Raw genomic sequence first — 25101 nt, 5'->3', positions numbered from 1 at the left:
TAACCACTTGATTCTGCGCGTCTTTTTAATGAATTTATAAACAGCGGCAAATTCTAAAATGTATTTTTAAAGGTAATGTTAGCTGCAAGTCTGTAGACCTTGTATGAAAAATTTCGGATGGTAGTCAATTTTTCCGGGATACAGACAGAGCGGTACATATATGCAGCTAAGGTAACTAAGAATGATCCCAATAAAATACTTTGTTGAGTAATGCAAGCTTTTAAGAAAGCAATACTTATATTTGTTTAAAATATAACACCCAAATACTTCGTCTTACATTCGCTATTTGTAGAACAAGCAGAACCAGTATCAGTCTGACCGGCCTCATCATATATATTGTTGGAATTTTATTGTCCTAGCATTGCAATGCTCTGCATGTACACAATTTCTTTTGAAATTTAAACACTTAAAGTGTTCATCTATATGGCTACACATAACGTACACACGTGATTCAAAATAACCCAGACGGAACACGGTAAAGTCATTGAGTCTACGTTTTATAGAACTTGTAAGAAAACACAATGCGGGTCTGAATGTTTGTTGATATGTCAATCTATCAATATACAGTTTGTTAATTATTTTCGATTGCTAAGGCTACAGCGTGTTTGATGAACATTGAACAACATTTTTTCCATGCCACTTTTTTCCATGGAAGATAGCGAATACAAGTATAAAGCATTTATAAAATTTATTTAATTACCTCTTTAGAATTGTGTATGGAATAAATAATTTATAAGTTGCTGCTGAAGGTTGTTTGGTATTTTCGTTTGTAGATGCTTTGCAAGTAAAAAACCTGAAACGCGGGGCAAGTCATAATTAATATCCCTAATAACCGTAACTTAAAACTAGCGGCTTTGGATTCAAATATTATCGTATACGAATATTAAGTTCACTTTTTAAAATCATCTCCACGATGATAATTATATTATATCCATCGCAAATCAGTATTTTTTTTTTTTTGCTTTAAAAGAATTGTTCTATCGGGAGCAATCCCGCGTTCGTTTAAATTGTCATGTCAGTAATACACATTGCGCTTTATATGACGGCCGTGTATACGTATTGTAGAAAAGTTGAGTTTAATTACCATGCATTGGAACCATTTTATTAACACATCTCCCAGTACTGAAACAATTCAAAATGTCTCTGTCACAGTAACACAGCGGGGCGTTAAACGTGTACGTCCAGCTCTACAAGCACATGCACTGTCGTCTAGGCGACGGCCTGAATACAGCTAGCGACTCTCCTATCGATCGGTTACCTGAGTCTCGTAATGCATCTAAATATAGAAAGGGGCACAGTTATGAAACAAACAACAAAAATAAGGTCAAAGAGGTTTATCTATATGAAATGAAAATGTACATAATTATGTATAAAAACATTTGGGAATTTTATGCGGAATTATTTTTGCGCGCTACATGTATCAGTTAGTGCATTACAAGAAGCCCTTTCATAACCTCATAAACGTGCGCACCCCCAGAAAAATGGACCGAACTGACAACAATTGTTTCTGCAAATACTGACTATAAATTACGATAACATTAAATTGAATACTACAGAAGGATTCAAAATTAATTTCTTTACAACTTTGCTTCAATAATGCATTAGAAATATTTATTCCTTTTTAAGTTATTGACAAGAAACTTTGGACGCCTCCAACTCCCTAATTCTAAGGGCCAGCCCCTTTTTCGGTATACCGAATGAAAGGTCTGGGTAAGACCAAGAACTTTTAAAATACATGTTATAACAAATTTTTATCAGGTAGAAAACTAACACGGAAAATACGCGAATTTTTTTGATTTTTTTCCTTACCTTTGTTTCGACATCTATACCACCCCTTTTATTTGCATTTAAATAATAAATAAAATATATCTCGCACAAATTCAATGTATTAGCTTCCAAACCAGCCCATATTTGAGACTCTGCCAGTCATCGTTAAAGCTAAACCCCCTGGACAAAAGAAGTCATTAAATTTTACTAAAAGGGGAATAACTCAAAACCGGATAGGGATTTTCCTCAACTAAAATATGCAACGACAACATCATGCGGCATGTTATCAGTCCTGAAAATTTCAAAACAATCGGTGAACAAACGAGCGAGATATTAAGGATCAAAGTTGGCGTCTAGAAGAAAAAAAAAAAATAAGAAATTTGAAAATTTTTCAGAATAATAGTAAGGTTTTCCGCTGAAAGCGGAAAACCTTAATTATGCGTAAATTACAGTAACGCTCAGAATGTAGATACAAAGCAATTTTTGCCCTTTGTGGTATTTGTAAATTATGATACGCAATTTGTTGTATCGTCTTTACTTTATAAGTAAAAAACAATAAATCATACTAAACACAATCTCCAAAATATATAAAATAAAATTTTGGTCAAATTCTTTTTATCTGTTTTTATTATCTACAATGTCTTAGGAATGCATTTCTAATGATCAAATTAAATTTGAGAGTCAGTCGTAGAGTTATATACAAGATACAAAGAGCATAATTCTTTGTCATGTAAACAACGCAGCAATGTTAAGGCGTCCCGATGCTAAAATAGTGCTGGAAAACGATACTATTTGAATCATTGCATAAATACTTGGACCGGGAGTATTTCTTAAAATTTGTGTTACATTTATTGACACCGATGTTAAGCATAATATTTGATGCACTTTTTTGACGCCATGTGTACTTTTTAATCACATGACGGGCGAATCCTAATATTGCCAATGATCTATTTAAATCGCATCGGCGCAGGTGATTAATGACATTAAATCATACATAATTTTAAGAAAAATCCTTTGTTAAGTTATATACTTTGAAGTTCTTGCTTGGGAAAGAAATATATATTTTGTTTATGGAAGATATTGTTGAAACATTCCACAAAATCATCAAAATAATGTACATTTTTACTAATCAAAAGCGATTTACAGAACATTGGGGTTAATCCGTAGGTTTCCTAAGCACGATTCACATTGGTACTTATACTCTCTACCAATTTTGCGTAAAATATTCGAACATTGTATTGATCTTTCACCTGTGCCAATGTGGTTTTACGTGCATTTAAATTTATTCATTCAGTTGTTTACATGTACCAGGGGGAGTCTCCAAACCAATAGTTTATAGATAGTCATTTACTTAAGACGAACCTTTAAAACTTCCGATTATTTGATACTGGTTTTTAATATGTATGAATTTTGCACGTCTAGCATTAACGGTACCATCTATGTTAAGGGAACATGCAGTATTATACTGGTTTGATATAATTCACTTTTTATGTTAAGATACATTCTCTGAGAACTATCGACAGGAATGCAGATCGTGACGTCGAAGTTAAATATGACTTCATATCGTATGAAGTACAGACAAGTGACTTTCTACATATCGCTGTAAAATCCATCGGGAAGCCTTGACATGCCCGCGAAGGCTCGTGTCCTGTTTTTGTTAAATTATGTACATTATACCAGTAAAAATCTATTGAGGCTGTTTTGTATATCGTTTTATTCAATTTAAGCATAAATGAACAGTTTGTAATGTTGAGCACATTTATTTTAGTATAAAACTGGAAATTTCACTTCAACACTCAAAAGGTCAACAAAAGCTTTCTTTATATAGCAAAGAACTGTAAGCTCTGTAACTCGCTTATAACCAACGAAATACACTTAAATTCTGGTTGACTATGAAACATGCCTTAGTGAAGCATTCTAAACATTAGAATAGTAAAAATAATTATTTACCAAAATCCTGACCATGCCCTTTCAATGAATTTGATCAAGCAATCATCTGTTTCCGGTAAAATTTGTGTAATTGTTTTTAAAAATCAAAATGGATTCATTATCACAACTTTTTGAGTGTAAATTGCCTCTTGCATAAACTTTTTCATGAAAATTATTTTGGCAAATCGATGATCAATGATTTTGTTTTGCAAGTGTCCTTATTATATTTTTTTTTTCAAAACAACAATTAGAAGAAATAATGTGCTAGATTGCACTTGCATATATCTCATTATAAAAAAGAAATAGAAATAATCTTCCATAACATACGAAAAGATCAGCTGATTTATTATCAAGTTTCAAGTGTTGTTCTTTGTTGTTTTTTACTTTTTTTTCTCAAATTGTGCAAAATCAGTATTTTGTTTACTATTTGCTTTATTATTTTTCAATAAAAAAATGGTAGAAAAACCACGAAAACAGACATCAATTATATGTTAAAAGGACATGTATAATTTAATGTTTTTTTGTACTGAGTTGTTGTTTACATGAAAGTTTAATATCAAAGTGCACATGAATATTCAAAAAGCATGCGTCCGTTTCATGTCAATTTTTTAAAATTCGAAACAACTATGATTTTAAATACATGTAGTTTGTTTTCATATGTTGTTTACTAATAAAAATATTGTTATGAACTATGTTGGTATGTGGTACCTATATAAAAGAAAAAAGTCTTTAAAATGGTACAGTAATTTAGTGTGTTATCAAGAAACGTAAAAGAAAAAAAGATTGTATAATTTCATTTCGACATAGAAAACTGAAACTGAAATAGTTTTAAATAGTTTTCGTGAAAATAATCCAGATATTTGCAAAAGAATAATGATACATTATGGTTGTAAAATAATACTATTTCAATTATATTTTTAAAAAATGGACAATTGGTTAAGATAGCCGGTTTTTGTTGATAAGATTAATATTTTCCTTTTCATATATATTTCTGACAGTGTAAATTCACTGATTGTGATGTTGTCAAAACGTGCTGTTAGGGTTTATGAAGTATTATTTTTATTTTGTTTACAAATCTCGCCTGTACACAGATTTTATTTGTTTAATTAATTTTAAATAGAACATAACAAACATAGTGTTCTTTATTCCTTGATTATTATATCTGTTAGCTAATGGTATATTTAGGTATGCAGCAATATTCATATTTTGATATTAAACAGAATCTTGCATATTTCATCTTTGAAAAAAACCCAGAACTTTGTTTTGTCACTTTTTGGTTAATGTATTGTAAAAAGATTTATTAAATTTTATAGTTTAAGTTTCGCCCCCCCCCCTCCCCAGATAACACGTCACGGTTATATATCGCTCGGATTCATCCTGATTTATTTTTCTAGATCCGTGCAAGCAATGAAGTCCCCCCCCCCCCATCTAAAAGTTGTATATATATATATATATATATGCTACTTTGGATATGACTATATAAATACGGATTTCTATTATTTTCCTATATCGTTCAGTTGTTGGGACACAATATGATATATCTTTTTTGATTAAAGAAATGTTTTTTTTTAAAATTTCAAATAGAAATAAAAGAAGTGCGTTGGCAAAAAAAAATATTTTTAGGTATTATGGTTTCAATATAAAATAGTGGCGCCTCGAAGACACCTAGAATATAAAGATAGAAATAAAATAACTGTAAAAACAACATCAATACAACATAAACAAGAGAAGGGTTTTCATAAAATTGTTCGTTAAATTCGGAGGTTGTAAACACGTACTGGTTAAAATGAAATAAACAACTTCAAACGGTAAACATCAGAATTTAATTCACAAAATTTTAGCTAGCAAGACATATTTTGCATCCATATTCATAACGAAAAAAAAAATGTATTTAGAAAGATTGAGGTAAATGTCGATGTTTTGCCATTTTCTTTGAATATATCAAAACGATGGGTACACGGACAACTGTATTTTTCACCCTCGTTCTAACATTGATTTCATTGACAGAATGCATTTGTAAGTATTACTTATTGCTTGAAATTCTACATTCACACGAAATCAGTTTGGTGTTTTTACCGACAGTTTTTGATATAATCAATCAAGTTAAAAAACAACAGTTAGTTTTTAAGATGCACGATTTTTGCTTTTTATCATTGTAGATAACCTGGCCTACAAAAAACCAACCTGGCAAATACCAAGCATCAGCATTTATCCTCCAGATAGGGCGGTAGATAATTTAAAGTCCAACCGCTCGGCGGCGGGTAACCAATGTGCTATTTCTGACGGGACACCACACGGCGCCACTTGGATGGTGGATCTCCAATCTATTCAAGTTATACACAACATCGTGATATATTACAGGACAGAGGGTAAAACGTGGAGTGAGTTTTCTGATGTTATAATTATTGTTATCATTATCAGTTGTAATAGCATAAGTATTATTAGATACATAAGATCGCGTATGTACTTATAATAAAAACAAACATTTTCAAATAGTTATGGTAAACATATTTAATTGATTGATCTAGAATCCAGCAAGTATGCGAGCAGATTCCTGGGTTTTTCTGTTTACGTATCCAACACAACAAACAAAGGAAACGGGTTTCTCTGTTATCATGACGCAAACAATGATGCCAGCTCCATACAAAGCGTTATAAACATCGACTGTCAAGTTGTAGGCCGGTACGTGATATATTACAACACGAGAGAGGGCAAGCTCTCCCAGAAGCCCACTTATTCAAAGGAAGCGTATATTGAACTGTGTGAAGTTGAGGTGTTTGGTAAGTTGATATACACATAAAAATGTCAAGTTTTTTCATAACCGAACATTTTTGTCTATAATCATATCTGACTTTTGCAAAAATGTGTTAACTACATATAAATTGGGGTGAACATTTTTGTCATTAACATGCGTGAAAAATGCACCATATTTCATTTAAACTTACCGTTCATGGCATTAAGTAAAATCAAAACATATTGCTCATTTATCAAATTAATAGTAAATATGAAAATGTATTCTTAATTTCAATAAGGATGTCCAAAACTTGGCTTCAAAGGACGGAATTGTAACGAACCATGTCCGAAAAAATGTCATTACTGTAACCCGCAGACCGGGGAATGTATTGGAGCCTGTAACCCGGGATATTATGGAGACAAGTGCAAATATTACGATAGAAGTATTTCTTTTGTTACAAAGTTTTATTTTTTTGTTTATGATTCTAGTAACATTCACAGAATTTGATTCCATGTATGTTATACCCTTACTCATAGAATAAAGTGGAGAAAAGATCAGTAAGTTAACTCTATTGTTTTCAAACAATTTTTATTCAAAACTATTTTGATATATCTTTACAAATTGCTTTTAGGAAATATGGGGCTGCAGAAACCGACCTTCCAATCATCGCAATTTTTCATTTCTACCGAAAGTAAGAAGGCTGTTGATGGTCAAAGGGCTGACCTTAATTTGTATTCAGGTCAATGCGCTGTGACTGCAGAACACCAAAACTTCGCTCTTTGGAGAGTCGACCTCTTACAAAAGCGAAAAATTGAAAGGTTAACCGTATACGCCTTGACTTCTAGTTCGATATGGGGTTAGTGATTTTGTGTACCATGATTTTTTATATATGTGCATAATTTAGTTACGCGATATGATTAACTTAACAAACTCATATGTGTACCACATAACTGTCATACGCCACAATACTATACGTATGTATACAGTTTTTTTTCTCTTTAAAATAATTTGAGTTTTATTGACATGAACATTAGTTTTTGTTTAGATGTACGAATAACTCCTTTTATCAACCAATAATATAAGTTTTGTTCTTGGATCATAAATTCAATGCATATATTTAGTCATGTTCTAGTGATAATGCCGTCTTGTTTAGTACTCAGTTACTCATGTTTTTGAAGTCATTTAGTCATGTTCTAGTGATCATTTAGAAAATACCTTCTTTGCTTTTGATTTCAATAAATCAACCAGTACTTTGTTTGGAATATTCACTTTTTGCCTATAGGATTATTCAATTGTAGTCTTGTAAACAGAACGAAATAGTGTTAACTAAGAATGGTTCTTTATTTATTTGTAGATGAGAACAACAATTTTACAGGGATACTTTTAGGCTTTTCATTAAAAGTTTCTAACACAACCAATCAAAATGAGGGCGTCGTCTGCTTCAAAGACACAAACCATACAAGGTCAACTATACCTCCCTCATTCGATATAAGCTGCCCTGTGATTGGTCAATATGTCTCGTATTACAATGAAAGACTCCCAAACACTACCTACCCAGCTGGGTACAGTCAATACGCTCAGTCAGCTCTGTGTGAAGTCGAAGTGTATGGTAGGTATTGTTTAAATTTTCGTTTTTTGTAGCATCATTTTCAATTTTTCTTACGTTGTCGAACAAGTGGCATTTTTAAATATGAAACTAGCGATACTTTGTCTTTCTCTGTATCCAGGTTGTCCTATTCCGGGATTTGACGGTCCGCATTGTGCTGTCCCTTGCCTCTCAATCTGCAAAAATTGTAAGATCTTTTAGAATTGATTTTTTTTTCAATTTATTGCTATTTACTTTTTTCTCTAACATTTAACTTATATGTTCATCCAACTGGTATTAAATAAATTAGGCTACTATTGGTCTTATTTAGTCAATTGATTTGTTCTTTGTGATTGTCATTTTGTGTTGATTACTATTTTCTCTCACAAACAGTGGCTGATTGCATATCAAACAAATGCTCTATTATTCTCAACAAAGTCTTATTCAATATGATAATTGATGTTTGTCTTTCTCGTTAGATCTGGAAAATCTAGCTCTCTGGAAACCAACATTTCAGTCTTCCACGCGATCCGGCGCTTCCGCTTCAGAGAAGGCAGTTGATAACCAGAAATCTGATCGGACGTTTCGCGGTGGTCAATGTTCAGCTACTTTAAACAACAAAACTCAAGCATATTGGCGAGTTGATTTAAAAAATCTTTACTGGATAGATCACATCACGATATATTTCAGGACAGAGAACCAAACATGGAGTAAGATGAGTTAGCGATGTTTTCTATTCTGAAAATTAAATTGTCTTATTTTGTTAATTTCGATCGTCTTGACTTTAAAAAAGAATGTAAAAACTATCCTGCGAACGTCATTTTTTTTTAAAACACAGTACAAAAAGATGCAAGTAATTTGCTCAAACAGTTTTGAAACATAGTTTGCTTTTCTCACATCTGAGAAAGCTGGTCATTATTTTTCAAATCATATATTTAACATTCGACATTAATACCGACATCTTTTGTGACTATTTGAAATAATATTGTACAGATGAGCACAACCCGCAAAAATCGTCGCCTCTTGGGTTCTACTTATATATTTCTAACACAACGGATAGACACGACGGCGTCCTTTGTTATCACGAGCATGCGCACACAATCTACAATCTCCCTGACGTGATAAACATCAGCTGCCCATTTAAAGGACGACACGTCACCTACTACAATGAACGAAAAGAAGGAGTTGCCTACCCTGCAAATTATTCCCGATATGCCTTTGCTGATTTGTGTGAAGTTGAAGTTTACGGTATGTTTGCATTACATTTGGATTAAAAGGGAACATTAACTTAGTACAGTTCATGGTTTTATTAGGAATATGGACTGTTGATGATGCCCATGCTCTTTATTTTTTCTTTTTTTGTTTTGTAAAGCGATGTTAAATAACGTACATGTACAGCCTTTGGTTGTCTTTGATAAAAAAAAAAAATGAGAAACATATTTTATTTCTGTCAATGAAAAAATAATCATAACAAACCGTAGACCATCTAAAATAAAAAGAAAATTAGTGACAATGTGTTACCTCTGTAGGATTTTAAGCCGTCTATTTCATCTAGTTAAGGTGAATAAGCTTTGATTTTCTTTTTAAAAGTGGACTTCTCAACTATTTGTCCCCTACCTGGAGTTATCATTTAGTCGTTATCTTATAAAACGTAGTGGAGATGAAAACGTTGAGAGAGAAATCAGAATTCATTTACTAAAATACAAATATATGTATTTTAATAAATTTTATCCCAGGTTGCCCTGCCCCTGTGAAAGCCGAGCCACAGTGTACTCGTCCCTGCCCAATTAACTGTGAACAATGTTACCCAGGTACAGGGGTCTGTCAAAAATGCAAACATGGCTACCAAGGGACTGAATGTGAGCCTGGTAAGAGCAGATGTCAGTTTCCTGATAGTTTAATATTTATTTAAATTCAAGTTTGACAATAATAATCTAGATTATTAGATGATAGAGGGTTCATAGTCTGGGTAAACATGCCTCGTGTAGTTCAGTTTCTTGATTAATGTTTAATTATATTGGTTAGATAATACATAGTTCATAATCAGGACAGATATACCAAGCGTACGTTACTTCCCTTGTAGATATTACTGATACCGGTTAAAAAGGTTCATAGCTAAGGTAAATCTAGCATGAGGGTTTTCCTTTTCTGATAGTCCGTTGAGATGTTAGTTAAATAAATCAAGGTTTTATAATTAAGGTGAACCTTAGGTGTATTTTTACCCCTAATAGTATTAAGTTTAAACTATTTAGATTATTCATGGTTATATTTTTATGATAGTCCCTTTTTATATTTGTAAATACAAGGCTCTACTTTTTTTTATATAAATTAGATGATTTTAGTTTTTTCTGCTTTTTATTTATGTGTTTTATATTGATTAGATTCTTTAAAGCTCTTTTTACTGATATTATTAAGTAAATATTTGTTGGATATTTCAAAGTTTTACTTTTCCTGTAACTCTTTGTTTATATTTGTTAACTAATTGACGACTACTTTCCTCTTTTTGTTTATGTTGGTTAGATAATTGGAGACTCTACTTTATCTATTGTTTTATACCTGCTTAATGATTCAAGGATCCAATTTAAAGATATCTTTGGTTTTTATTGGCTAGAAAATTTAAGACTGTCTTTTCACGATATTTTTTCTTTTTTTGGTTTATTAGTTTAAGGCTCTTTTTTCCCCATGGTTTTTTGTTTATATTGGTTAGATTCATCAAGGCTCTACCTTCCTGATAGTATTTTGATTATATTGGTAAGATATTTCAAGATGCTAGATGATAACAGCTCCATTTAATCATAGCTTTTTTTTTTATTGGATTTATAAGTCAGGACTCTATTTTTCTGATAGTATTTTTATCATATTGGTTAAATTCATCAAGGGTCTACCATCCTGATAGTATTTTGTTTATATTGGTAAGATTCATCAAGGCTCTACCTTCCTGATAGTATTTTGTTTATATTGGTAAGATTCATCAAGGCTCTACCTTCCTGATAGTATTTTGATTATATTGGTAAGATATTTCAAGATGCTAGATGATAACAGCTCCATTTAATCATAGCTTTTTTTTTATTGGATTTATAAGTCAGGACTCTATTTTTCTGATAGTATTTTTATCATATTGGTTAAATTCATCAAGGGTCTACCATCCTGATAGTATTTTGTTTATATTGGTAAGATTCATCAAGGCTCTACCTTCCTGATAGTATTTTGTTTATATTGGTAAGATTCATCAAGGCTCTACCTTCCTGATAGTATTTTGATTATATTGGTAAGATATTTCAAGATGCTAGATGATAACAGCTCCATTTAATCATAGCTTTTTTTAATACGAATTATAAGTAAGGACTCTATTTTTCTGATAGTATTTTTATCATATTGGTAAGATTCATCAAGGCTCTACTTAACTGATGGTATTTTGTTTATATTGGTAAGATTCATCAAGGCTCTACCTTACTGATAGTATTTTGTGTATATTGGTAAGATTCATCAAGGCTCTGCCTTAATGATAGTATTTTGTGTATATTGGTAAGATTCATCAAGGCTCTACCTTACTGATAGTATTTTGTGTATATTGGTAAGATTTATCAAGGTTCTACCTCCTGATAATATTTTGATTTGATTTGTTAAATACATGAAGGGTCTACCATCCTGATAGTATTTCAATTACAATGGGTAATTTCATCAAGGCTCTACCTTACTGATAGTATTTTGTTTATATCGGTAAGATTCATAAAGGCTCTACTTTCCGGATAATATTTTGTGTATATTGGTAAGATTCATCAAGGCTCTACCTTACTGATAGTATTTTGATGATATTGGTTAGATTCATCATTTATCAAGGCCCTACCTTCTTGATATTATTTTGATTATATTGGCGATATTATTTAAGCTGTTCCTTTCCTGATAGTTCTTTGTTGATATTGGTTAGATAATGCAACGTTCTTCTATAAATTTATTTAAATCAAATTCATATTTATTTGTTTTGATAAAGTCGTTAAAACTAAAAGAATTAATGTATGCTTATGGACGTTGAAAAATATAATCTGAACTTTTTAGCTCACCTGAACCGAAGGTTCAAGTGAGCTTTTCTGATCACCCGTTGTCCGTCGTCCGTCCGTCCGTCCGTCCGTCTGTCTGTCTGTCCGTCCGTCTGTAAACTTTTCACATTTTCAACTTCTTCTCAAAAACCACTGGGCCAAATTTAACCAAATTTGGTACAAAGCATCCTTATGGTAAGGGGGTTATAAATTGTTAAAATAAAGGGCACAGCCCTTTTCAAAAGGGAGATAATTGCGAAACAGTAAGTTTAGGGTGCATGTCTTTAAAAATCTTCTTCTCAAGAACCACGGCACCAGAAATGCCAATATTTACACAAAAGCTTGTATATATAGTGAAGATTCTAAATTGTAAAAATCGTGACCCTCGGACCAAAACTGGGGCCCCAGGCGGGGTTCAAAGTTTAACATAGAAATACATAGGAAAATGTTTAAAAAATCTTCTTCTCAAGAACCACTGCACCAGAAATGCCAATATTTACACAAAAGCTTGTATATATAGTGAAGATTTTAAATTGTAAAAATCGTGCCCCTCGGACCAAGACTGGGGCCCCAGGCGGGGTTCAAAGTTTAACGTAGAAATACCTTAGGAAAATGTTTAAAAAATCTTCTTCTCAAGAACCACTGCACCAGAAATGCCAATATTTACACAAAAGCTTGTATGTATAATGAAGATTCTAAATTGTAGAAATCGTGACCCTCGGACCAAGACTGGGGCCCCAGGCGGGGTTCAAAGTTTAACATAGAACTACATATGAAAAATGTTTAAAAATTTTCTTCTCAAGAACCACTTCACCAAAAATGCCAATACATACACAAAAGGTTGTATACATAGTGAAGATTGTAAAAATCGTGACCCCCGAACAAAAAGTGGGGCCCCAGTAGGGGTTTAGATTTTAACATATGTAGGAAAATGTTTTAAAATCTTCTTCTCAAGAACTATAGTGCAACTGTTTGGGATATTACTATGCATACATGTACATCCTTTAAAAATGTAGATTCAAAAAATTGTAACTCCCGGACAATTGATGGGCACCAAGAGGGGTTCAAAATTTAAACATTTTAAAAAACATAAAGGAAAAGTTTAAAAATGTTCTTCTCAAGAACTACAATGTTTTAGTTTGTGGAATTTCTATGCATGCATCCTTCGCTTATGTAGATTCCTAATCGGTAAAATCGTGACCCCCGGACCAATACTGGGGCCCCAAGATGGGGTCAAAATTTATTAAAGAAATATAAAGGTAACATGTTAAAAAATCTTCTTCTCGAGAACTACAATGCTTCAATTTGTGAGATTACTATCATGCATACAACCTTGGATAATGAAGGTTCGACAGTTTTAAAATAGTGACCCCTGGACTAATACTAGAGACCCAAGATGGGTTTAAAGTTAAATGTAGAAGTACCGGTATATATGGAAAATGTTTAAAAATCTTCTTTTCGAGAACTACAATGCATCAATTTGTCAGATAACTACGTCAGCACCCTCAAATAGTGTAGATTCGAAATTATAAAAGCCGTGATCTCAATCTAATACTGGGGCCCCAAGAGGTGTTCAAAGTTTAGCATAGAAATATAGAGGGAAAATGTTGAAAAATCTTTTTCTAGGGAACTATAATGCTTCAGCTTGTGAGATAACTAGGCAAGCATCCTTAAATAATGTAGATTCCAAATAATTAAAACTTTAGCACTGGACTAATACTGTGGCCCCAAGAGGGGTTCAAAGTTTAACATAGAAAGATATATTGAAAATGTTTTTAAAAAGTTTTTCTCGAGAACTATAATGCTACAGTTTGTGAGATTACTATGCAAGGATCCTCAAATTGTGTAAACTCTAATGTAGTGGAACCAAAAGTTATCTTTCTTGTGTTCTGTACAGTCTGAGAGTTATTCCTCTTGAAGTGGAACTCTGCTATGTTCAGTTTTTCAGGTTGTGTACGTGCGGTCCCACCATTCCTATGTTACTATTTATGTTGTTCAAGCCAACCATAAACCTCGGACCATAACTGGGTCCCCAGAAAGGGGTTCAATGTTTAAAATAGAAAAAGCATAATTATGCTACGAAATGTAATGTTACAAGGAACTGTTGTTCAGGTGAGCGATGTGGCCCATGGGCCTCTTGTTTTTATTATATTACTTGTTTTTAGGTCATTGTAACGAATTTAAAAGTGTTTACTTTATGTCGATGTATAGATATAATATACATACACTGGTTTTTTTTCTTTGACAGTCGTTTGTAGTGCTTCTGCATCAATTAGTATTTCACCAAACAGTACAATTATTAGTACTGACTACAGTGCTATATATTCGGCGGACGGACTCACGTTTCCTTCCAAAGGACGGCTCCGGGTGGTGTATATATACATCGCGTTGCCAAAGCAGGCATCCGACCTATCTTACTTGCATATGTCCATTGTTAAAGCTGAACATTTCGATGTATTGTTTCTCTCAGACAAAATGGAAAAGACTGAGGTAAGTTTTACACAAGAACTAATTAGTATTATGCTTAAGTGATATGTGATTGTTTTGTTTTTGCTTGTTCACTGAAAAAATCCTTCTTGAATGTCTGTTTGCTTTTTGTTAGATTTTTTCCCTGTTTCTTGATTTTATTATCTTTTTTTGCATGGGCTGCGTAAACCATATTATACGCGCAGATATATATGTTGAATATCACAAATCTATGTATATATACATATATATTTATTGATGAAAATAGTCAATGGTGCATATTATTGAGCAAGACGATAATTTTAGTACATGTATGTTAAACGTTCGATGGTATATACAGCATTGCGTGTTGCCTGTGTACAGTATCCTACAAATTAGAACGCACCAATCAAAATGCAACGTTTACCAATTTAATTTTCAGATTATAAATTGGAATATAACAAAATATTATTTTCTGTAAGAAAAAAAGACATTCTAAATTTAATACATCGAATTTTGCAAAATATATATAAATACGAAGTTTGGAGTTTATTCTTTTTTATAACATACACATTACTAGTTAAATATGTCGCAGGGTCAGGTATGAATAAATAACGCTGGTACTGATTTCAGCTACATGTATTCACTGGTTCTTTATTTCGAGGATTGTATATTATCAAATAAAACCTATAAGTACAAACACACTCACACTCACAATTCATACGCAACATCGCACGGTAATTTAGAATATTTGAATAAAATGAATTAAAAGTAATTTACAATTAATATATTTCAATTACAAGGTAAACGGAAGCTTACCAGGTATCCAGAACTATGAGTTAACAAAATATATGAAATATCTTGTACAGGTAAGGTAAAGATACACTTCACTGTGTCTACCATGAAGGTAAAAGTCGTGGGGTTGGGGAATTGGCGGGATTTTTGCTATTTATAGTGAGTTAGTAAAGTCATGCATATTAATGAATTCAGTCGTAAATTTCTATTGGTCAGCTGTAATATAGTAGTAAAGAATAAACACGTGGTCAACATACACCTGTAAACAAAATCCTCACGTGACTAACCCAAAACTCATTCATACGTTCACTCATTCATCCCTCATACACGCTCCATTGGCAATGCGCGCCAAATATAAATATGCAAAGTATGAAACTTTTATATGACAACTGCGACATTCTCCCCTGCTTGGGAAAATGGCTCCTGACATTTTAAACACAATACAAACACGAAAATTAAACAAGACCTTATTAAAACACTTCTATGACATTCTCCCCTGCAAAATTCAAACATAGTACACCTCTGATGTTACTTGATGAGAGACCCAGTCTCCATACCTGTCTGGGGGTTTTATCTGTCTCCGTGGTCGAACATAAGTACTATCAAATGATACATTCCTATTCAAGGATGATGGAGTACAAGTATCAGCAGGGCTGTATAAAGTACTTTTCTCAAAATTATTGGCTGTACCATGTATAACACTGGGAGCTGAGTTTTGAACAGTGTCATGACCTACCCTTCTCTGTGGAATCACATATGCATGATCACTGTCAGAAGACTCAGAATCTGAAGATGAATCAGAATCATATAACACCATTTGGTTTGGACTAGGGGTCTCATCAGATTCATGTACCTGCTCTATACCTGGGTTGGGCTTAACACTTTTGTTGGACTGAGACTGCTCTACATCTGAGAAATTGGGGATGTATGAAATGGGTAATAACATATTTCTGTGGAGAACTTTTGTTTTCCCCTGACCATATTCTTTCTTAACTCTAAACACTGGAATTTCTGAATTGGGCTGACTGACAACTATGTACGGGTCTCTGGCCCACTTATCAGCCAGTTTTTGCTTACCTTTTAGACCTACGTTGCGTATTAATACTCGGTCTCCAACACGCACAGAAGTCTCGCGAACTTTTCTGTCGAAACGATGCTTATGCCGAACAGCACTATTGTCAGCTTCACGAGAAGCAATCTTATATGCAAATTCTAATCGTTTTTCAAGTTTCTTTGCATAATTGTCATAACTGTTGGATTTTTCAGTATTGTCGTTATCGAGACATAAATACGCGTCAATCGACAACCGCGGGTGTCTACCAAACATTAAATAGAAAGGGGTATAGCCAGTGCTGTCATGTTTGGTTGCATTGTATGCATGGACGAGACTACTTACATGGGATTTCCAATCCTCTTTCTGTTTGTTGTTTAAGGTACCGATCATATGGATAAGTGTCTGGTTAAACCGCTCAACCATACCATTTCCCATCGGATGGTAGGGAGTAGTGCGAGACTGCTGCACTCCAGCTAACTTGCATAGCTCTTTGATAACATGACTGGTGAAATTTCTGCCCTGGTCACTGTGAAGTCTAGTAGGAAAGCCATAGTGTACTATAAATTCTTCAAAAAGTATCTTAGCAGTAGTTTTAGCAGTTTGGTTTCTAGTAGGAAAAGCTTGAGCATACCTAGTGAAGTGATCTGTTATTACTAAAATATTTTCATAACCACCTTTGCTCTTTTCAAGTGACAAAAAATCAATGCATACTAAATCTAAAGCTTGATAAGATTTGATGTTGACAAGTTCTGATGAAAATTTTTCAGGAGTTTTAAACTTCACACATCTGTCACAATTTCTAATTCTTTCACCTATATCTTGTTCTAGACCAGGCCAGTAGAACCTCTCTCTGATGAGATGTAGAGTTCTATCTCTGCCAAAATGTCCCAAGTTGGTATGGAGGAGCTTGAAAACAATATCTCTGTAATGTACTGGTAAAACAAGTTGTTTGACATTATTATTATTCAACACAGATTTTCTATACAATACACCGTTCTGTAAATACAACTTGTCAGATTCCCTGAAATATTTACAAACATCTGCAGATTCAGATTTTAGTTCTGTGCTTGAGGGTAGATAATCTCCCTGTAACAGATCAATAACCCTTCTAATTGTTTTGTCTCTATGCTGTTCTTTGGCCCAATTGACATCAGATAGTAAACATGTATCTTCTATCTGAACTGTTTCATTATTTTGGACTAAAGAAGAAGGGGAATGTGCATTTCTGTCTGCATTGCTATGAACAAGTGCACTTACCGAATTACAAGTTGGTGTAAATGTTGGAAGAAATATGTTTTCCAGATAAGGACAATTGCTTCTGTCTATGGTGCAGGCACTACAGATGGAACTGACAACATCAGGAGTGACCTCCATTATGTCCTGTGGTCGTCTAGATAAACCATCAGCATCTGCATTGTGCGCACCTTTACGGTAGCGAAGAGAGAAGTTGTAGTTGCTCAATGAAGCTAACCATCTATGGCCGGTTGCGTCAAGTTTGGCTGAGGTGAGAACATATGTGAGCGGGTTGTTGTCGGTAACAACTTCAAATGAATTTCCGTACAGGTATTCATGAAATTTTTCTGTCACTGCCCACTTCAGGGAAAGGAATTCCAATTTGTGTGCTGGATAGTTCCGCTCACTGTTCTTCAGTCCTCGACTGGCATAGGCGATGACTCTCTTCTGGCCATTCTGTAATTGGTAAAGGACAGCTCCAAGTCCTTGTGAAGAAGCATCTGTATGGAGAATAAATGGAACATCAAAGTCAGCGTAAGCTAAAATTGGTGGGGAAGACAGTCTCTCCTTAATAAGCTGAAAAGCTTCTTCTTCTTCCTGACCCCATTTCCAGTCTGGTGGCTTGCCTTTAGGCTTCCCTTTCTGTGTAGAGTGACCTTTCAAAAGGTCATTCAAAGGTTTGACTATCTTTGAGTAGTTTTGTACATACCTTCGATAATATCCTGCAAAGCCCAGAAAGGTCCTCAGAGTCTTAATGTTGTAGGGTACTGGCCAAGTTGTGATGGCCTTGGTCTTCTCAGGATCAGTAGCTACTCCTACATCACTTACCACATGACCAAGATAGGTAACACTTTTCTTTAAGAACTCACATTTCTTAGCTTTAAGTTTTAGACAATGTTTTTCAAGTCTTTCAAATACAGCTGTCAGTCTGTCAAGATGTTCGTCAAATGTCTTTGAAAAGATTAAGATGTCATCCAAAAATACTAAACAGTCTCTAAGGTTTAACTCACCCATACAGCGTTCCATAAGTCGTTGAAAAGTTGCTGGGGCATTGGTGAGGCCAAATCCCATTCTGTTACACTCAAAATGTCCAATACCACTTACTGAAAAGGCTGTCTTTTCTTTGTCTTCTTCCTCTAATTCTACCTGCCAATAAGAGCTGGTCAAATCTAACTTTGAAAAATATTTTGATCCAACAAGTCGGTCAATGGTGTCATCTATCCTAGGGAGATTGTAAGCATCTTTGATGGTCCTTGAATTGAGCTTTCTATAGTCAATGCAGAAGCGAAGGCTACCATCCTTCTTCCTTACCAAGACAATGTTGGAAGAATATGGACTCTGTGAGGGACGAATAGCCTCTACATCTAACATCTCTTGCACATGCTGACGTACCTCGGCAAACATTCCAGGTGGTATTCGTCTGTAAGGTTCCTTGAATGGAGTGTTGTCGGTCAGTTTGATGCTATGCTTCAGCAGATTGGTCTTCCCAATGTCTGTGGGGCCATCTGAAAACAAGTGCGTCCAGTGGGAAAGAAATTCCCTTGTTTTACTTACTTGATCTGGGGTAAGATGATCCTCTGCAATTGTGATGTCCAAATCCTTCAGTGACACTTTGGGCTTCTTTCCTGCTTCTGATGAGTCAGGAGTCCATGTATCTACTATTTTAACTCCATGTACAGAACATAATAATGATCTAGGAGGGATTCGCACAACAGAAGCAGACAAATTGCACACACGAACAGGGATTGTAACTGAATTTCTACCCTTTCCAAGGGGAACAACTCTTGGACAGACTACAATACTTCCAGATAAAGTAGTATCTGTCTGTTCAGTTAAAGCATAGTCAATATTGTGAACATTTCTTACAATACCTCTGATCACCTTGGTCTCATTTGGAGCAATCTGAACAGTGTGATTGTTTGCTGCCTTAACTGGTGTTTCATCACACATACTGTCAAAAGCAAGCTTCCATTCATCTGGTACATCTATCTCGGGGAACTGCGAGGAGTCGTAAACATCCCTACAAATACGAATAAAATTAGTACCAATAATGATAGGAACACTTTTTGAATAGTTTGTTTGTGGTACCACAAGAGCAGGAATACAGTGTGTACCGTTATGTAGACATGGTACACATATGTCTAATTCAATGTATCCTCTGTAGGGTAATTCACCCCCATTAGCACTATGTACACTTAATCCAAATTCTGTAATACTGAAAAGTTCTGGCTTTGGGTGTAATGAATTATAAAATTCTTCTGATATACAAGTAACAACTGAGCCAGAGTCAATAAGTGCTTTTGTCTTTACTCCAGAAACAATGATTTCTGATTCGTTAGAACCACCAACTAGTCTGTCCAACAAATTTCCATTTTGTGGTTTTGTTGAGTAAGGGCTTTTCTTGAATTTATCTCCTGTTCGCCCCGCAACAGAAGATGAAACTAGTTTAAAGGTTTACCTCTTTGGTTGTTACCATAACCTCTGTTATTACCAGACTGTTGTCGGAAACTTCCTCTTCCTCGAAAACGCTGGTCACTTTTCCTGTAGCCATAGGAATTGCCCCTATTTCCACTAAAGGAATTCTGAGTTTGTGTCTGAAAAGAATCTCTATTAGCATTAGATAAATTCTCATGATCTTGTTCCAACCTACTCATTCGTGCATCAAGTTTTTTCATCTGACCAAGTAATTCAGTAAGTTGCTCTTTCAAATCAAAGTTTGACACATGATCTTCAATTTCAGTACACACAGTATTGCTCTGAACAGGCTTTGTGGTTTCTATTTTCAAGTTTTTCTCTTCATGTTCAATCTGTCTAATTTCTCTTAAAAGAGAATGAAAATCTTTCACAGTTTCATATTTGTTTCGTGTTGCATTTCTTAACTCATGATTTCTTAATCCTGACCAAAACTTTGATCGTAACATTGCATCCTTTGCAACCTCATCAATGTGTCCAAATCTAATTGCTCTAGAAACTGTTTGTTCTAATCTTGACCCAAAAGTAACAATACTCTCACCTTCTCTTTGGTAATCACTGTAGAAACTCTGCATAATGTTTTCTGCAGTGTAGACGTTTCCGTAAAAGTCATCAAGTTTCTGAAGAATGATGTCAACTGTCGCTGTTTCTCCGAGAGGAATCAGCATCTCCCTGGCAGTACCTTTCAAAGAGCTTCTAACAGACTGTAAAATAACACTTTCAGGATACTGAGTTTTTAAACATCTAACTTCATATGACCACACGTCAAAACTTACTTCACCCTTTTGAATTTGTTCTCCACTAAATGTTGGGAGTTTTACAGGGGTTGGGTTGGGGTTCTGGTATGTAGAGAGATTCACAGGGTTTGAATTGGGGTTCTGATATAGAGCAGATGTATTAAGTAACCCAGGGGTTGGTAAGGATACTCTAGGTGAAAATTTAGGCTTAGCACCAATACCTAAATGAGCAAAGGGAGCCCTAGGGGTACTTGTTATGGGAGGCTTAGTCGACATGTGACTGTTCTTAACTAACATCTCATACTCATCTTTCGGAATCACTCTGTAATGTGGTTCTGAGTTGATTTGATCAATGAGAACCTGTAGTTCTTTCCTACTTTCAGGATTTTCTCCCTTCCCTGCACCTTCTGCCATCTTACAACCACAATGATTCAAAAATTGAAAACAAATCGCAAGCCAAACAAAAGCAATTATCGCAAAGCGCATCTGTCGGGAATGAAACACATACACTCTCTATCAAACTTTGTCAAAATATCAATCAAACACATGCATACAATCTCATGATCAACCTGTACAACATTCAAATAATTGACCACAGTGCAAACTCTGATTAAAGAAAACAAACCTTAGCAACAACACAGTAAAGACCTGCTTGTCTGTCAATTTGTCTTTCAGTCCTGTTAGTAAAGCTGCAAATCAAAAGTGATAGCGCACAGGGACAGGGTGGGGTGGGCGAGGGGTATTTAAATCAAAACTGACTGTTCAAAACGAAAAATAAATGACATACAATACATAAGATGGCATATTTGCACACACAAATAGTATAAACAGTCCTTATTTCTGATGACAATGTCAAATTCAAACGAAACAAGGTAAATTGTACATCATAAACCACGTTTTTGAAATACCGGAAGTTATCACTATAAACAAACACTGACGTCAGAATTATATGATTATCGAGCCCGATCAAAATAATACAATTCTCGCACCTTGCACACCACCGGCCGGTATAACTCAAACTCTCACACACAAAGAAAATAACATATATACAACAGATACAAGTACACAGACATTTTTTTTAAACACAACACATTTAATATCATATGAAGTGCACAACAATTTTTTTTTTTTTTATGATTTTTAATTTTTAATTGAGCTCAATAAACGATCGACGTCGAGAAAGAATCACTCCTCACTGGTCCTCCGCGGCTGTGAATGAAAACTGAACTAATTCATTACGAAACACAGTAACGGATTTTTCTGATGAGTACTCACTATAAACTCGGTATGCGGCACTGGAAACAATAGACTGCACGCATCCGTGGGTTCCCAACCAGTTTAAGAGTAACGCTAAATACGGTTTTGGCGGTGTTTCAGAACAAAATACTGCACACTTTGGTGAAATTTTTACAAATCACTTTTTTCCGTATTAGTTTTGCCGGCAATGAATGGACTAACCTCGGGTGGAATTCCAAGTACCACTCCTGGTAGTATTTCTTGTATCGGTAGGCCTACCAAAATATAGAACGGTCAGCAACCTCACTGGGCGTTAGTCACCGTCCTCGTAATGGGTTCTGGATCCTGGTTCCTCAAAATTAACGTGGGCGCCATTGTCGCAGGGTCAGGTATGAATAAATAACGCTGGTACTGATTTCAGCTACATGTATTCACTGGTTCTTTATTTCGAGGATTGTATATTATCAAATAAAACCTATAAGTACAAACACACTCACACTCACAATTCATACGCAACATCGCACGGTAATTTAGAATATTTGAATAAAATGAATTAAAAGTAATTTACAATTAATATATTTCAATTACAAGGTAAACGGAAGCTTACCAGGTATCCAGAACTATGAGTTAACAAAATATATGAAATATCTTGTACAGGTAAGGTAAAGATACACTTCACTGTGTCTACCATGAAGGTAAAAGTCGTGGGGTTGGGGAATTGGCGGGATTTTTGCTATTTATAGTGAGTTAGTAAAGTCATGCATATTAATGAATTCAGTCGTAAATTTCTATTGGTCAGCTGTAATATAGTAGTAAAGAATAAACACGTGGTCAACATACACCTGTAAACAAAATCCTCACGTGACTAACCCAAAACTCATTCATACGTTCACTCATTCATCCCTCATACACGCTCCATTGGCAATGCGCGCCAAATATAAATATGCAAAGTATGAAACTTTTATATGACAACTGCGACAAATATATGCATAAAATCATACTAATTTTAAAACAAGTTCAGTAAAATGTTATAAATTGTTCATGGGTAATAAGAATATCAATCTAATTTAATGTATTTAATTATTCGAATTATCTGTTTCTTACTTTGCAGTATAATCAAGATGTCGTTGGTCCTTTTCATGGCCGCATATATGCACGTACCAACTATGGCTCTGTAACTGAGGCTATCCGCATTAAAGTACGATATAGGGAAACGTTCACCATATCAAATCTAAAACTTCCTCTGAAGACATGTAACAGTTTTGCGGTAAGTGATACAATCAGGAAGAGGAAAATATATATATATATTTAATTTTTTCAACATTCCTTACAAAAAAAGAATAATGGAGACAAAAAGTGTTAAATGTGCAAAACTAATATATTAGAGAGAGAGAAAAAAGAAAGAAAGAAAAAAAGAGTCAGACGACAGAGACAGAGAGAGAGAGAGAGAGAGAGAGAGAGAGAGAGAGAGAGAGAGAGAGAGAGAGAGAGAGAAACAAAAAGAGAAACAAAAAGAGAAACAAAAAGATGGAAAGAGAGAAAAAGAGAGAAAGAGAGCAAGGAACAAAATATAAATAATTTGTTTGCATAAAATTATTTCACTTTGATTACAGATGCACACATAAACCAAGGAAAAGAACCAAAGAAAAAAACAAAGAACTAAAACACCACGCAACATACTTTTTTTTCCAATTAACAGGAAACGGCTTTTAAATATGAGTCTTTAAATAAAATTGTTGTTTTGCGTCTATGTCTACATTATCCGCTTGGCATTTTATTCAAACAAAATGTATATCAACATGTGTGTGCATTTTTTCCTCTTCATATGTGTGTATACTAGAGCAGGACTGTACTTTCCTTTTTTATAATGTAACAGTTCTCTAGCAATTAAAAAGGGAATTTTGTCCCGTATTGATAACAACATGCTACTATGTAACATAATATAAAGTACATATGTATTTCTTTTTGGGCTGGTTTTATTACTTTTCCCATTTTGAATTTAGTTTATTTTCTTGAATTATTTGCTTGCAAAATTACTAACGAATAGTGATAATTCAAACAATGTTATATAAATTTCATAAAAGGATTTCTTTTCTACACCACCAAAATGCCAACATAAACAAGCAAGTGCTATATGAAATCTTCCGATTTGTCCTGTGTTGTAATTTGTACAAACAAGCAACGTTATAAGAGTGTTGCTTAGAAAATAACAATTTCATGTCCTGTGTGAGGCAAAAGTAAAATTTATTCCAAAAATTATATATAAAAATATTGACTGGTGTTGAGGGCAACATTGATTATATTAGCCCTTGAGGGACCCGACCCGAAAACACAGTCAACAATTTTTTTTTTTTTTTACATGAAGAAACAAACCAAAATTTAAGAAAGTAATTTCGAAACAGATCTCCGTGATTTTCTCAGCTCAACAAAGAATTCATGAAATCAATTTCGTGCAAAGTCCATATACAAAATATCCTCAGCATCAAACGGTCACTGGTGATATTTAGCCGCCCCTGAGAATTAACATACAGATGTTCTACCGGATTTTAATTCACAGTAATTCGTAAATCTTTATATCCGTTATGATAGCACACTGTTGCATTGCGCGTCCGTTGTTAACTTACATTGACTGGCTGTCTATTCTGACGTCACCTTGTTTTGGAGTCGCGAAGAGTTCTTTTAAGTCATCATTTAGGAATCAACAAATCAGAAGCGATTAATTGGAATAGAAGGATTATTCCCTAAATATTATTCCTAACCGGTCTATACTTTTTGGACGAGCTAATATTACAATTATTGATTAATCGTCTATACAGAGTTATATAGTGAGAATACACTAGTTACTGAATATAAGAAATATTTTTTTATATATTCTTTGAAGAAAATTTAACACATGTTCTGTAGAAACTTAGGGGTATGGATGATACGTCAATGAATAATAGAAAAATACCACAAAATTACAAACAAAATTACAAACATAGGGGTGTTACTGAAGCATGCTGTGTTTAAGTTATATGTCATTCTGCACAATAAAACGTAGTTTCTGTATAGCTTTATAAAAAGTATGACAACGAAAA

The 25101-nt window shown here is 34.2% G+C and overlaps 2 protein-coding genes and 1 long non-coding RNA gene across 3 annotated transcripts; 1 reads left to right on the top strand and 2 right to left on the bottom strand.

Annotated features, from left to right (window-relative positions):
• The first annotated feature begins 5645 nt into the window (after positions 1-5645).
• Positions 5646-23712, top strand: LOC128169359 (uncharacterized). Its single transcript, XM_052835515.1, has 13 exons — positions 5646-5649; positions 5856-6077; positions 6225-6476; positions 6729-6872; positions 7062-7286; positions 7785-8039; positions 8158-8223; positions 8495-8725; positions 9009-9263; positions 9752-9883; positions 14523-14542; positions 23136-23291; positions 23638-23712. The coding sequence occupies exons 1-13, from the start codon at positions 5646-5648 to the stop codon at positions 23647-23649; spliced, it is 1974 nt and encodes a 657-aa protein (XP_052691475.1). The 3' UTR covers positions 23650-23712.
• Positions 19600-21240, bottom strand: LOC128169325 (uncharacterized). The gene is made up of 2 exons (XM_052835487.1): positions 20593-21240; positions 19600-20173 (listed from the first exon to the last, which is right to left on the bottom strand). Exons 1-2 carry the CDS (start codon positions 21200-21202, stop codon positions 20151-20153), a joined length of 633 nt encoding a protein of 210 aa, XP_052691447.1. The 5' UTR covers positions 21203-21240; the 3' UTR covers positions 19600-20150.
• On the bottom strand, positions 22436-22997 carry LOC128169336 (uncharacterized). Its single transcript, XR_008241525.1, has 2 exons — positions 22632-22997; positions 22436-22499 (listed from the first exon to the last, which is right to left on the bottom strand). It is a non-coding gene; the product is annotated as an uncharacterized LOC128169336 (long non-coding RNA).
• Positions 23713-25101: the final 1389 nt, after the last annotated feature.

The sequence above is a fragment of the Crassostrea angulata genome, unplaced genomic scaffold, assembly GCF_025612915.1.
Source record: "Crassostrea angulata isolate pt1a10 unplaced genomic scaffold, ASM2561291v2 HiC_scaffold_118, whole genome shotgun sequence".
NCBI lineage: Eukaryota > Metazoa > Mollusca > Bivalvia > Ostreida > Ostreidae > Magallana > Magallana angulata.
This window is presented reverse-complemented; position numbering and strand designations above follow the sequence as displayed.